Source organism: Nymphaea colorata, chromosome 3 (genome assembly GCF_008831285.2).
Source record: "Nymphaea colorata isolate Beijing-Zhang1983 chromosome 3, ASM883128v2, whole genome shotgun sequence".
Classification (NCBI taxonomy): Eukaryota; Viridiplantae; Streptophyta; class Magnoliopsida; order Nymphaeales; family Nymphaeaceae; genus Nymphaea; species Nymphaea colorata.
In genome coordinates this window covers 16,096,026-16,111,330 of record NC_045140.1, presented here as the reverse complement: position 1 = coordinate 16,111,330, position 15,305 = coordinate 16,096,026, and the positions used below count along the sequence as shown (strand labels likewise).

The 15,305-nt window shown below is 38.7% G+C and overlaps 1 protein-coding gene and 1 long non-coding RNA gene across 4 annotated transcripts in view; one reads left to right on the top strand and one right to left on the bottom strand.

Annotated features, from left to right (window-relative positions):
• Window positions 1-2,285: 2,285 nt before the first annotated feature.
• LOC116251631 (adagio protein 1-like) lies at window positions 2,286-8,353 on the bottom strand. Its single transcript, XM_031626004.2, has 2 exons — window positions 7,509-8,353; window positions 2,286-4,396 (listed from the first exon to the last, which is right to left on the bottom strand). Exons 1-2 carry the CDS (start codon window positions 7,727-7,729, stop codon window positions 2,764-2,766), a joined length of 1,854 nt encoding a protein of 617 aa, XP_031481864.1. The 5' UTR covers window positions 7,730-8,353; the 3' UTR covers window positions 2,286-2,763.
• A 727-nt stretch (window positions 8,354-9,080) lies between these two features.
• The window catches only part of LOC116251007 (uncharacterized), a 38,447-nt gene continuing 32,222 nt past the window's right edge, over window positions 9,081-15,305 (top strand). For 2 of the 3 annotated variants that reach the window (XR_007572791.1, XR_004171558.2), the window contains exons 1-2: window positions 9,081-13,792; window positions 13,873-14,035. This is a non-coding gene — a long non-coding RNA (uncharacterized LOC116251007). The remainder of the gene's footprint in view (window positions 13,793-13,872; window positions 14,036-15,305) is intronic. The other variant, XR_007572792.1, reaches the window with a different exon arrangement.

Sequence of the window (15,305 nt, the reverse complement as noted above, 5' to 3'; positions counted from 1 at the left end):
AATTATACTTGTGAATTCTAAAAATTTTAGTTGAATCCATATAAAAAACTTGAAAAAAAAAATATACTTCGGCCCATGTTAAAGTTTTAAAATCATATTTCAACCCCTACAACAAAAAAATTTCTAGTTCCACCGCTGCTCTTACCCCATCAAAAGAAAAGGAAAACAATGTTCAACATTCAAAAGCAGTTGGGAAATCAACTAATCAAGGACCAAATGAACCAACGACCCACTAAGAAGTAAGGAGGCACACCTTTCTTTCGTGGTAGAGGTATCTACTCATCCTCAGCATCCCATCACCATCGTTGTCTATGTTAGTGCCACTCTAACAAACAACTACCGGCCAAATCATACATTGGCTTGGCCTGAGTTGGTCTGCCAAAACCAATCTTACATTCGACTGTTTTCATATTCCAAACAGCCTTCAAATACATTGATTCACTAAAGTAAAGCAATTTGTTTACGTAAATATTATTGATGAGCAGAAAAAGTATTTTATCCTACCACCACCTAAGACGAGAGGAGAAGTCCCCATCCGCCCTTCCTTTTCTTTGGAGCAATCCAAGAAACCAAACCCATTGTCAAGCTATTTATGGTTGCAACGGAAGATGTTATATGGCCCCAGGGCTGGGCATCGGACAGTGGCGGCCCGGGCTCCACCATCATGGATCAGGCCCAGGCTTGGTCTACTTTTAATTAAAAACTAAAAATATTTATATCATACATATATAAATATAACAAAACTATGTAAAAATATATTTAAAAAGTAACCATAATATATTTAATTGGACCCGAGCCCACCCCCCAACCCCAAAAAGAAGCCTGCATCCACTCAATTCATTGCCAGGCCTATGCTGGCCTGAACCCATTTTACAATCCGGACTAGAGGCCCGAAAGCCCAATGAGACCACAGCTCAGTGGCCCACCTTATGGCCTTTTTAAGGTTTAAAATAACAAAACTGCCCTTCAGGTGTAAAAAAGAGACCCACCTCTTCCAAGGACAAAAAAAAATGGTTCCTTTTCGTGAGATGCTGAAAATATCTCTATTTTTTTCAAAAAAGCCAAAGTACTACCCTTGAAAAACAAAACACAAACTGACCTTTGTTTATAATTTTCAGAAAGTTTCAGTGGCTATTTCCCAAAGTAGGTGGAATTTTACTAAAAACTGTATCAAAGGATGAAGTGCGCTCACATATATAACTACAAAATGGCGAAAACTTTATTTCTGCTGAAGGCTGTAAAAAGGAGTCCGAAGTTCAATCAAGACATGCTAGAATATGTGAAAAGCTCATACTTTTAAACTTTGGTTCTTGAGGGCATTTGATATACTGAAAAAGAAAACATATCTTGGGTTAAACATCTCAGGAGAAAAAGTTAAGGCCTTTTCGTGGGACAGAAAAAAATAAACAAAGCCATTCAAAATGCAATTGGGGAGAAAAAAAAAAATCTTTTCAGATATTCCTTCTTGTGTTCGATGAGAAGATTTACAGTGACCATAAACTCCTCTTAAAAGGTAGAACTGAAAAAATTCTCCATCGATCCTCAGACGTCCCTTTTAAGTTACAAAGAGCTTTTCACTTTTTTCTTTAGAGGAAGAGAATGAGCGGCTGTTTCCATTCCATTCTATCTCCTTCTTTGCATTGAGGGGGTGAGTCCAGCCCACCATGCTCTACAAGAAAGCCAGTAGAAAGCTCAGACAACAGAATGAGAGATTTAAGTCTTCATTTGGGGTTCCAACTTGATCCCTTTAACATTCCCCTCTTCTAAGCAAATAGAGGAACTTTTTACGTTACTACCAAACAAGAATTTACAAGAGAACCTGACAAGGCAATTCGTGCAAATTAAACTATATAAGACATCGCTACTATCAAGAAAGCCTCAACATCTGGGTTTCCCATGTTCAGCACGTGTATATATGCGTACTCTTACCTTTTTAAGGCAAAACAAAAGAAATTAAAATTTCGAAAGATAAGGAACTACTTCAACTTATAAGAACAAAATCTGACTGCCCAACCTTTTAATTAACTTTCTTTCAATTTTCCTACACAGTGTTCATGACTTTATATTACAAGGGCCATGCTTCTAAATACACGATGACTACTGTTTTAAACAGCATGCCTCTATAATGGTTTTCCGGAACGGATCTCTCTCTCTCTCGTTTGAAACAAGAACCTTATGAAAAAAAAGTTTCAAATGGCATGCTTCACGACTCATGAACAAGACTCAGAGAAGGCGCCATTGATTTACATCACCACCAAAAGAGAGAGAGAAAGAGAGAGAGAGCATAGCTAGAACAAGGTACATTAACAGAGTAGCATATTCTGCAACCGGAACAAGGAAAAAACAGAAAAGGGAAAAGAAGAAAATTTAAAAAGAGAAACAAAAAAACAATGGCGACCAGACCAAGCTTGTCTGTTCTCTGCCTCCTCTACATATGAGACGGACACAGACTACACCAAAGATGCATCTGTTAGAAAGCGGCAACAAAGTCTAATAATAATACTATTTACAGACACGCTTGATTCATAACAACGTCATGAAGAGGAATTGAAGGGAGAAGACGAGAAAGAAATGAACCAACAACAAAATCCATTACTCGTTTTAACCTACACTTACCTGACTCCCACTCCAGCCTGGTGTCATGCTACTGCTTCCAAAGACCATGACCACCACCAAATAAATGTCATGAGTTCCGATACAGAAATCACAAATGACACAAGATTCATCACAGATCTAGAGCGCTTCAAATACAATACACCATCACTAGTCTCTGTTCTTTTCCTCACCCTCGTAGCTAGTCAGAGACAATTCATGCAGTTCACTCAGCATCCATTCTTCCCCTGTATGACCACCAAGAACGATAGCCCTTGTGCCTCCAACTACGCAGGTGCTATGACCCCAAGCAAATCTGGGTGGTCTGCCCGGCACGTTCATTATCCTCCATGTAGGCTTTTCCTCTGTTGGGTCCAAGAGATAAAGCTGAGAAGCAGAGTGAAGACCCGCAACTGAACCTCCAAAGATCAGAATTCGTCCACCAGGAAGGCTAACTGCTACATGATCAAGTCTAGGTGGTGGAGAAATACCAGAAGGATTTCCAGAACCAGGCATCAGACTCCCTGTAATGCACCTCCAGCATGGTTCCTCTTCACTTAGGTCCATCGTGTAAACATCACTTGAACGTAAACGGAGTGGTCCACTCTTTGCCAATCCACCAAACATGAGTATCTTCCGACCATCATACACAGACAGACTGTGACCTAACCTAGAGGGTGGAGACCATGTTGCTGGTATCTCCCTCCAGATAGGCTTCTCCATGGTCAGATCCAACAGAAAGGTATCACTGAGAAGGACACCTGAATCAGCACAGCCACCAGAAACTACTAGTTTGGTACCATCGAGAGTGCAAGAGCTGTGCCACGACCTGGGAAGAGGAGGGCCAGACACCGATACTTCCCGCCAAGTAGGATGCTGCGCATCCAAATCCAAGACAAACACATCGTTAAGCAAACCCTGTCTTCCACAGCCTCCAAAGACTACCAGCCAAGACCCGTTCAAACATGAGACTGTATGACCCCAGCGACCAGGAGGTGGAGAGCTGACTTTCACATGTCTCCACTCAGGGCTGCTTGAATTCAGGTCTAGCACAAAAGTGTCATTCATAGGCTGCATATTCACCCCTTCGCCACCAAAAAGAACAAGCCGATTACCAACTGCACAGGCACTAAAATTACAACGAAAAGGCTCAACTGCACCGCCAACAGTTAGCTTCCTCCACGCTGCGGCCTCGAGTGTAGTTAGCTCTCTTGCAAGACGGACCCACCCCAACCTCTTCGCCCCTGGCACAGTCTCTATTACACGTGTAGTCTCACTGCCCCATGCATTCTGGCAAACCATTCTCCACAAGTCCTCAGTCTTTGTCAACTGATAAAACCGCTTGCAAACTGAACCAGCAGAAGCAATGTCTCTTGGGGATAGCCTTGCTAGGATCTTGTGGGATATCACCTCATCACTCAGCTGAAGAATGCCACAGAACTCACGGCAAATAGTTCCATGTGTTCCATGGCCCACAGAGACAGGTCTATAAAAAGTTTCCGATGTGTTACGGTCATAGGTCCTTGCAGAAGCCTTGGCAACAGAACCAGGTAATGGGCCCAAATCTATGTTGGCCTCAGTAAAGAACTGTGTGCCAATTATATGAGTTATCACATCATCATCTCCATATATTGGCTGCAATCGCAATCTGTTCATCAGGGGGGAGCCATCTTTTCTGAAATTCAACAGGTCACCTTGGAAAGGAATACCCTCCTGGAGGCACTTACGGATTTCTGAAATAACTGTGGAATCCACCAATGGATGTCTTCTTTGAGCAAATGGTCCTCTGTACTGCAAGAACCGACTGACACGAGAATTTGGAGCTAAATTAAGTCTTCCAACGTTGAGAAAAATCTTAACCATCAAGGCAAATCAAAGACAATCCCAAAAATAACTATTTTTTACATGAGCCCAAAAATTACCACTTTTCTTAACAAGCTACAGCACAAGGATGCACATGCTAATTTATCAAAAGAGACAAGCAGGGAAATGAAATGCTTTCAGAAATGAACAGCAGAGATCTGCTTGATTCCTGATGTACAAATAAATTATGAGAACTTATGACCAATAATACAGTCACAGGAATTCTAATCTACTACATGTACAAAGCAAACAAGACAAAGTGGTCCAACAGCTTCAAATTCCAATTCCATAAAGCCAAGGATCGGATGGAGAACATATATCAATTGCAATCAACAAATGCAATCAAGCGAAATAATGAACCACGTGAAGAAAATAACACTATCGTTTACCTCAGTGAGCTTCTACTGAAAGACACTAAGCCTGAAATGTGAAAAGAACCAATCTGCTTCAGAAAGCAAATGGAGCCTAAACTCTACATGGATCATATGCCTAATCATAGAAGCTGAATGTAACCATGTTTATTAGAACATTTAAAGTCATACATGTCCACACAATAGTTACACCAGTTACGGGTGCCCTAGCTTCTCATTTTGCAATATAATATTGCAATAGAATAAGCACAGCAAATCGAAAAATCAAAGAACATTTTATAAAAATACTCTTAGGTTTTGGTGATACAACAAAAACATGTGCAAGTTTTAATTTCTTTCATTGAAGAACCTGAGATAAAACCAAAGAAATAAAAAAACCAAGCATGTTTTTGTTATTTCATCAAAAACTTGACCATGTTTACATAAAATTTTCAAAATTCAAATGAAGACCAAAGATTTTTATACACACATTAGTTCTTCATTTAAGTAAACAGTGACCATGACCATGCATCTAGAAAACAACAGAATAGATAGGACCAGAGCCACAAATATAGTTCTCGAATTTTATTGATGACGTTTCCTCAGGTATCTTCCAGGCAAATTTTGGCAAATTTTAAAAAATGAAAAAGAAAATAAAAATCAGATACAATAAAATAAATGAAAAATTAATAAGAAACCATAAAAATAACTGGATAAAATGACAAAAAATCATAATATAATGATGATAAACTGATGGCACATAATTTAATTTAAGTTTAAAGTTGAATCCATGATGATATCAACATTAAAAAGAAAGAAAAACGAAAAAAAAAAACACGAAACCTTTATTTTCATATTTTTTCAAAAAATGTGATTTTTTTTCTTTTCTTTTTTTTCCTCTTCCTTAAGTTGTAACGTTAATATTGTGCTTTTAAAGAAACTCCCATGTTTGTGGATATGCATAGAACTCATTTTCCTAAAATTTTATCAGTTTTTTCTTTTGATATATATAGGTCAGAAAGCGTACAAGAAAAAAAGATTTGATCCAACAACTGTCATATAGAAAAGAACATTTGTAGAAAGCTAAATCTAGTCCTTGAATTCTTCTTGAGTAAAGCAATGGAAGGCTAGAAGGAAGAGAAGCAAAAACTGGACAGCCAGGATCAGGGCTCCAGGGAGTTAAATAAGGTCATTCCATGATGCAAAACTTGTTATGCATTTGACATGTTAACAAAGAAACCAGATCTCCTTTTTACACAATAAGCTAGTACATAAAGGCAAAAAACAACTTTAAAGCAACCTGGCAGAAGCTGCTCTTTCAAGCAGTAAAAACTGCAAGAGAACTTTGTTACAAAAACCTAGTCGCTGACGAAAGATATAGAAGCATGACAATGAAGGATTCTCCTCCGGGAGAAATAAAGAAAGTTCTAACGGGTTCCTAAGGTGTTGTTAAGGAAAAGCAGGTGGTGACATTTGAGCTTACCGGCCAAGGATGAGAACGTATCAGTAATATCCATGTTTTTTTAATAAGGAAAAAACATCAATTCCAGCCCTAAAAGATACCAGTTCATTTTGACGACAAATTCTGGCTCTCAAATGTCACTCTTTCTTACATTTCCAGATCACTTAATTCTATAACATAGTGCTCTCTGTCATGTTACTGAAAAGAACAAAAATAGTTCTTTGTTAATATATACATGTGAAAACATCTTATAACACATGCGCACATACATGATGATATTTGTCCAAAATAACAACAATTTTCAATTTACTTAGGTTCAGTAAGATGGCATAGTTAAAGTCCTTCAATAAGTGCCTAAAAGATCATGGACTTTGCTCGTTCCGCCTTAGGGTCATGAGCTACTCAATCAGCCTTGGTGAGCTTTACAGGCTGGCTGAAATATAACGAAAGTTTCTCCTTTCATCGTGCTTTTTTATTGGAACTATAAGATATTGAAATTCGGATGTAAAATGTATAAACAAGTCATTAGAAAAAACAAGATCGACCCCTTAAATCAAGAACATTACTTGGGTTCAGACATCTTGAATTGATCCAGAAAAAAGACAACCTGCTACACGGTATTGAGATTTCCCATGTCCAGTTTTCTACTTTAGCGATAAAGCACCACTCTTGTGGAGGAATATCCATACATATATCTTACATAGACTGTGACACATTTACATCATACAATACACATACAAATGCACGTTTTTCGTGTACAAACGGGTGCTTGTACAGGTGCACGTATAGCATTGCTCTATTTTTTTTTTTTTCCTTCTCTTTTTTACTTCGCTCCAACCCTTGTTCGCTTTACACTGATGAAAGTGAAACGATCTAACCTCAGCAGCTTAATCATACTTCCCATATTGGTCATCTTCAACATGGCCAATCACTTCAATGAACATGATCATTGTTCAGGGAAGAAGAATTTGTACGTGGAAGTAGAACGAACTACAGTAACAAGTACAAGACAATTTGACGATCTTTATTGAATCAGCTGGAGTTCCATCGTGATCTTTTTTTTGTATTATGGGGAAAAGGTGATCTAGAGACAACTATACATGAAGCAAAATGCATATAAGAATCATCAGAACCAATTTAGTGAAATTCTTCGTATTCAATTCGATCAACGTCGTCAGAACCAAAAACCCAAATTAAAGCACCCCATGAAGAAAAACTAGAGACCAAGAAAAGATAATCACCAATTTCTGCCAATAACCTCCTCGGCCTTGTAACCAGTAACAAGCTCGAACACAGAATTCACATAAATAATCGGATGGTCAGGCTCCAATGCATCTGTAACGACGAATCCGCACGGTGCTGACTGCACCAGACTCCCGAATGAGATAGGAAGCGGGCCTCCATCATTCAGCAGAAACCCTTCCTCGTCACCGCTCATCTCAGAATCGCTGTCCCACTCCATAACTTCCCTCTTTCCTCTTCTTCCTCCTCCCGCTCCTCCACTTTCCTCTCCCACTAGAGAAATGTGCAAACACCACCTCCCTCCTCAACCTCCAGAATCAACCCCAATAGCCATGGAATGCTATAAAAGATCCCCTCAAAACACCAAATCTATAAAAGAGCTTACGAAAAATTCCACGATACTCCTCGCTTTCCCCAACTCCTTCAACCGCCGGAATCGATCTGCATACCCATTAGAGCTACTTCGCCTAACCACAAAACAAAAAATAAACACAAAGAAACTGCGCAAACTTGCCTATTTCTCCCTCCTATTCTTCAACCCCCAGAATCGAACTGGCAACCCATCGCAGAGAGAAATTCCGCAGCAACCGTAGCTGAAACCGCCAGGAAAACTCCGCAAGAGAAAGAGACAGGACGCAAAATCCCCAATTTCTTCCGCGCCTTTCCGTTCATCCACCGGAATCGATCTCGAAACCCATCCTCCGATAGAGAGAAGCTAGTTACAGGGTCCGCACCTCAAGCGAAGATCAAAACGAGAAGGGGTCTTCTGGGCCGATTTTTCTCCTATTTCTTTTCCGGAGATTTCTCCCTTTATCGGCCGGGGCGAGATGCGATGGGATAAGACGAGAATGTGAGACTAGGCATGTTCGCAATATCACTCCGCATCGTAACGAAGCGACCGATACGGTTCCCTTACCGTTTTTTACAACGTCAGAGAGAGGGAGAGTCCGATAAAAATCACAAACGTGGTGGGCGTAACGTAACGAGCTTATGAGGCGGTCATCGAAAGGTCAAGCCCCTGCTGCATATTTCGACATCTATGCATACAAATATCCTCGGGCCAGCCAGATTTTTTTTATTTTAAGAAAAGTTACAGAAAAGTGTTCGACGTTTCTCGTATTTGGCGTTTTTCAACTTGATCTTTTAGATATTTTCGTTTTACGGCTCGGGGACCGGCGACCACTTGGAGTTGGAGAGATCAAGGAACGAACCCTCGTTTTCAACGCAGAGCCCCTTGATGATGCTGGGTGAATCTTATTTCCAACAAAATTTCACAACTTATCTTCATTTTGATCGTTTTATTTGTAGTACATTTTCCATTGTTTTCGTGAAACAAGAGCCACTGATATTCGATAAAATGGTATTGGATCCATAACTAAATTTTTTATTTTTTTACCGTTTTATATTCAACTTTTCATGCATATTAACAAGGGCAAAATTATAATTTTTTCATGAAGAGGACCGAGATAAAGTTTTTAAAATTGATTAGGGCCGAAATATCATTTTTTGAAATTTTTATATATAAAAAGTAAAATTTTTACGTAATTTTTTATATATATAAAAAAAAAAGATGAGATGCGTCCAAGGCCTAAGCGGGTCTTACCTTGACTCTACCCCTACATATTAACATCTCAAATAGTATATAAAGAAAAACACCTCTTATATCTATCTGATTACTTGTTCATTTTTTGGTTGTTTTGTATCTGATTTAACTTATTGAACATTGTTTGCATTAGGGTGTATAAAGATATTTGATGCCCAACATCTTAGTCTCTTGTCCTTTCATAGCGTTAGCATCAGCGCCCGAGATACATGTTTCATTGTAAGGATTGAAAGTTGTATATATATAGGTTGGTGATTGAATGTCTTTCTACCAAAAAATTACCGGGAGATACATATAGATTGGTGTGCACATCAAGAGTTTCATTGTAAGGATTTAGAGTTATATATATAGGGTAGTGACTGAATGCCTTTCAACCAATAAATTATGGGGAGATACATAAAGGTTGGTGTGGGCCTCAAAAGCTTCATTATAAGGACTGAGAGTTATATATATAGGTAAGCGATCGAACATCTTTCTACCAAAATATTATGGGGAGATACATAGAGGTTGGTGTGGGCCTCAAATGTTTCATTGTAAGGATTGATAGTTATATATATATAGGCAAGTGATCGAATGTCTTTCTACCAAAAATTTATGGGGAGACACATAGAGGTTTGTGTGCGTCTCAAAAGTTTCATTATAAGGATTGATGGTTATATATATAGGTTAGTGATTGAATGCCTTTCAACCAATAAATTATGGGGAGATACATAGAGGTTGGTGTGGGCCTCAAAAGTTTGATTATAAGGATTGAATGTTATATATATAGATTGGTGATTGAATGTCTTTCAACCAATAAGTTATGGGGAGCTACACAGAGGGTGGTGTGGGCCTCAAAAGATTCATTATATGGATTGAAAGTTATATATATATAGATTGGTGATTGAATGTCTTTCAACCAATAAATTCTGGCTCCGCCACTTTTTAGCATCAGTTCATAGAGTGATTTTCCTCAATGCATGACTCAGTAATTGGACCGAAATCAATTACGTTGAGACTATCTCGAAACACCAAATTCAACTGTTTCATATCGAACTATTAGCTTGAACGCGCAGAACATAACGTTCCACGGAACAGTGGCAAACAAGGGACTGCGTGGGAAAATATAGATTGTTCTTGAAATGAACCCATGTCGTTTGCTTCATACGTTCCGTATGGACCATCTCTTACCACGGGAAACAAGAAACATATCGGACAGTTTAAAGGAGATGGCACCGATCAAACCACCTCTTAACTATATTAAGCGGACGTTTGAATGCTTTGGTGCGATGGACGTAAAAGGCGCAGTAACGTGGAGTGTGACCACGAAATGGGGTAACTATATTAAACACTGTAAAATTTATAGTTGAGAAAATTCGTGGGCTCCATTCGGCATGTGGTTGGGTCATTGGGTCAGTGAGTTGACTTGTTGACTTGATCGAGTATTCAAATAACCATAATTGCAGATGAATCGGGCGAGTCATAAGCAATTTGGGCCAAATCTTGACTCTTACTAAATTTGTTGGCGATCCGAGCATTCTCGAAACAGCCCGGCGAGTTTGCCAATTGTGGTAAAATTGAAAAGAATGCGACTACAGTAAAAAAAAACAAAAAAAGTGATTAGACATGAAATCCCTGATAACTAAATAGTTATCTTTTGAATTTAAGATTGGACGGAATGTTTGATTGCTTGGGATATCCAACAAGCGTTTCTGTTTATTTGACATTTAATGGTTGGTCCCTTGTGAACGTCACGTAACCTTTCGAGTCACATGGACTCTGATTTTATCCCCACATTGAGTTCGGGCTCCCGGTTTGGTGCACATCAATTTAGTCATAGCGGTTTTGGTTTCCATCGAAAACCTTGAGAACTAAATGAAACAATCGTTTAACCAACACCTACGTAAACCTTCAGAAAATTCTTAGATATCGGATCAAACTTTTTTATAACAAGCCATTACTTATTCCGCCTATTGACAAACGGACAGAGTCGACACTTGATCTAAAACAGTTTACTATTCGATCACATGGTCTTGCAAGTAAAGCTAATTCAATCATCGTTTTATTTCAGGAGTCGCTCGGCAATAAAACAGTGTATCCAAACTGTTGCATGACTAAAGGTTGAGACTGATTGATGGAACATTTCCATTACAATATTTCATGAATCTGTCCAAGTTTATAATGCAGCTTAAACGGAACAGTTTGATAATCATGCTAGGCTTCGCATGAACCGTATGAAATAGTTTCATGTGATGCAAACGGATCAACTAGGTTCACCAAGAGTACGATTTGGATCAAATCCGGTCAAAACTTTCAAAACCTCCGACAAGATCTTTCCCCGTAATGCCAAAGCGTTAAGTTGCATTTGATAGTTTCAAATCTTAAACTCAAAGCTGCTTTGAGATCGAAAACTGATCTCAGTTCTATAATGAAACAAACGCAATCTTATATTTTCGTTAATCTATTTCTGTTAATTTTCTAAATTTTATGTTTAATTAATCTTAAAAAACAAATTGATTAGTATTTGAACTTTAAAAACCATGGTTTCAACTTTAAATTCGTCGGCAACTTCGGCATTCCCTCCTCTGGCGCGTTCCCTCGCTTTTTTCTGCATTCGTTCCCGCGTGCTTTCTTTTCTTTCCCCGCTTCCTCCCTTTTTTCACTTTGCCGTGACGTCGACGGCTTGTAGGGTACACCAGCCGGAAGTAGGATCGAAGGGAAGGCCTTCCTGAACCGACGAGGGCTAAGTGAGTAAGTGGTTGTCCGGCAAGCTCCGTCCTACATAGAGGATTATTGCTAGCGGTCCCTGAAGGTTGATTATCGGGGATCGGCAGCAAAGAGGCTGGTAGGTCGCCGTCGTCATGTGGCCACGATGATCCAAGAACCGGTGATCTTTGTGAATCCATCTGTTTGCTTTGAGTCCTGTGTTTTTCCGAGAAAGGTTAACATTGTTTGTTGTTTTGCGTTTTTAGTTATGCATCGGATTTTTTACAATTAAACCGTCGATTTTTCTTTTCCCATTCGTACCTGCCAACGATTATTTTTGGTTTCTAGATGTAGTATGTACGGATTTTAGTTTGGGTTTTACATGAATTATTGTCTGTTAGGGCATTGATGAGTGGGACCTTCTATTCTTTCGTTTTTTTGGTCTCTTTGCCTACTTTAACCCAGTATCGGTAGGAACTTGAGCGCGTTCGGGGAATTAGAGAATTGATTTTGTTTTTTAGATCCCGTTTTATTCGGGCATCAAGGTGGATTCGGGTTCTTCTGCTGTTTGGTTAACTGTGCTGCCTTTGGCTGCGTTCCTCAGCTTGTTTGTTACCCTAGATGCTCTCTGTAGTGGATTCTTTCGTTTATTTTTTGCGTCGGTTGCATATAATTTGCTAAAAGTACTTCCATCACTGGCAACGCTGCAGATGTAAGCAGAAAAATGCTCTCCCACTATTGACCTTCAGTCTTGTTCAGTTTTTTTAGCGTTTCACATACGACTGAATAATTTAAAAGAAAAGTGTTGAACGTTATAAAATGCTTCATGTGCACGGGCACACTCATATGGATGCAGGTATTAGTTCTATGTATATTTTCAAGTTTGAAATTGCGGGTACCTGATTGAACTCATGACAGATTGCCATATGAATCGGTTAAATGTGATTATCCTACCAGAATAACAGTTATGGCCGTCCTGCTTTTCCAACTTGTTAGAAACTTGTTTCTTTGATTTTTCAACTGAAGCAACATTATCTTGTCCAAAATCAAGATTATCCATGAGTTGCTCCTGATCAAACTTTTGACAACTCTTTTTCATCTAGCTACAGGAATGGAGTAGCACAAGAAATTGGCTATAATTATGCTGTAGTTCATATTTGTCGAGCAGGTATTGCTGGAAGCAATCTATGCTTTTTCCTGTCTTGTGCTTTTGCGATTTGAAGTCATTTTCTATAAGATTATTTCTCCAATTGGGTTTTCAATGCGTTCAACTCAAGAAGGTGTGAAGAGCTGTTGGCACTTAGCAGTTCGTTGTTTACAACACTGTCTCATCCTTGTTTAAGATGCTCTACTTTAATATGGCAATCTATGAAAGACCCTTTTTTCAGTTCGTAACTGGTGGGACAAGTGTTGGATGCATTGTTCAAGTTCAAGCTTGGTTGAAATAGATTCTTGTTATTTTTTATCGCTTCTTGTTGCTGGAATAGATTGTACTTTGTTTATCGTAACTGTTGCACTAAAATGAAGTCTTTCATTTGGTTCTTTAAGTTTTAATAACCTATCAATCTTGCCTTTCTTATTCATGAGGGAAGGAGGTGGATGATCCTTCTCCTCATTTATTTGAAAGGAGTTGCCATGAAAATGGTAATTTCCTCACGAGTGAGGAAAAGGGAAGATGGTAGGAAACAACTCCCTCTTTCTCCTTATTATAAATAAAGGGATTGAAAGAGGAAAAAAAAAAGACAACATCCTTCAGCCAAAATGTCCCTAAACAATCTCTCAAACTTGGTATTTCCAAATTCCAATGATAGAAAGTTGTTGTCGCCCTTGCGATCAAAAGGCACATCATGCCACATTTGAGTTGTTTGTGTTAACATCTATGTGACCACCACCGACTCATCAAGCCACCAAATTGACTTGCTTTTGTGGGGACATAAAGGTCAGACCACTTTTAATATTTGATTTGGTGAAGACCATCATTGGTGCAAGAAGCAGGTTAGTTGGATTTTTCTGGTTCTCTATTTGCTTGACCTCATGCCAAGTGTGATGATACACATGTTTTATGTTACACCCAGATTGCTTGCAATTTGATGTACTTGGTCAAACCCAAATGCAATTGGTGGAATCTTGGGTGAGCCCATGTTCAATGGCCCAATCTATGTTGTTAATCAGAGGCTGCGGCACATAGGTGCTGATATCGCAAGATGGGGATCGTGACTCTTTGCATTGAGCCTTAAGGTATGCTCTGTACTAGCCTGATAGAGTACCTTACGATGCTTTATGGAATTGGAAAATGCTCAAAAACATTTGAAAGTGCTTTGGTTGGACCAAGAGCATATTTTGGAAAAAAATAAACGAAACCCTCAGAAGAAGTTTTTTTACAAAAATCAGGTTTTGTTAAAACTGGTTTTTGAATTAATTTTTGAAACTTGGTCTCTATGTTTGGGTAACACATAAAACAACATTTGTTGGGTGTTATCCTAACATATTCTAAATTTGATCCCACTTGTTTCTACATTTGTTATTTACCAAAACCATGAAAATGATTCCTTTCGTGTGCATGTGCGATGTATTGAGTTTTCAATGGCTTTTCATGCACATTTATTCATTAATTATCATTTCCTATGCATGCTATATCTATGTGTTCTTTTCGTGCATACATATTTATGAATTCTATTGCATGTTATAAATTTTATTTGAATGTGGATATAGTTGTCTGATTTTGAGTTATTGGATCTATAGTTCATGATTTCTATGGATAAGTGGGATATTCGTTTTTCAAGTATATTTCAAGACCAATTATGAGTATCCCACTCATCCAATTTAAACAATGAACCATCTATTCCATGATTCAACTCAAAACAACCAAATGAACAAATACTGACTTATGAGATTCATATTCAAATGGATTTGTAACATGTAAATTGTAATATACTTCATAAATATCTACACATAAGGTATAACATGTACAAAAAATTGATGGTTAATAAATCCATGTGCATGAATTTTTCTTCTTCTTCTGTGCTTCTTTTCAACAGAAGCAAACAGGTTCTAGTTACAGAGATATCCCATTACAAAATATTTTGCTAACTTAGTACAAGCTGTGAGAACCGCAGAGACCTTCTCCTCCACCTCTTTTGCCCGGAAACTTCGAGGTTTCTGTCTACTTATAAAATCTGTGTCCGGTTCCTTCACATTTTTCCTGTAACCTTTCTCAAAATCCTTGGGCACGATCACATACCCACGCATGCGTAATAACGACGTACAACACATGATGTAAAGAATCAGACCGTAACGGCTACTTTCCTCTTACTACAGAAATTAACATCGCTTGGGGACGTTTGATGGGGAGGAAAGTTCTTTTGGTGGTGGAAGAAAATTCAAGTTAAAAAAAAAAAAATCCTCCCCATCAAACGTAGGGCGAGAAAAAGGTCCCGGATGATATTTCCTGAAATATGCCCGTCACTCGTCAGGGCTTCACGTTTTCTCACGAGGCTTGTGCTGTTGC

Excerpts from the sequence above, each read along its gene's own strand:
- LOC116251631 (XM_031626004.2), bottom strand. The coding sequence starts at position 7,729 with ATGGAGTGGGACAGCGATTCTGAGATGAGCGGTGACGAGGAAGGGTTT. Across the intron at positions 4,397-7,508 it reads GAGGTTATTGGCAGAAATTG|TCGGTTCTTGCAGTACAGAG; the intron begins GTGATTATCTTT and ends TTCTCGTGTCAG.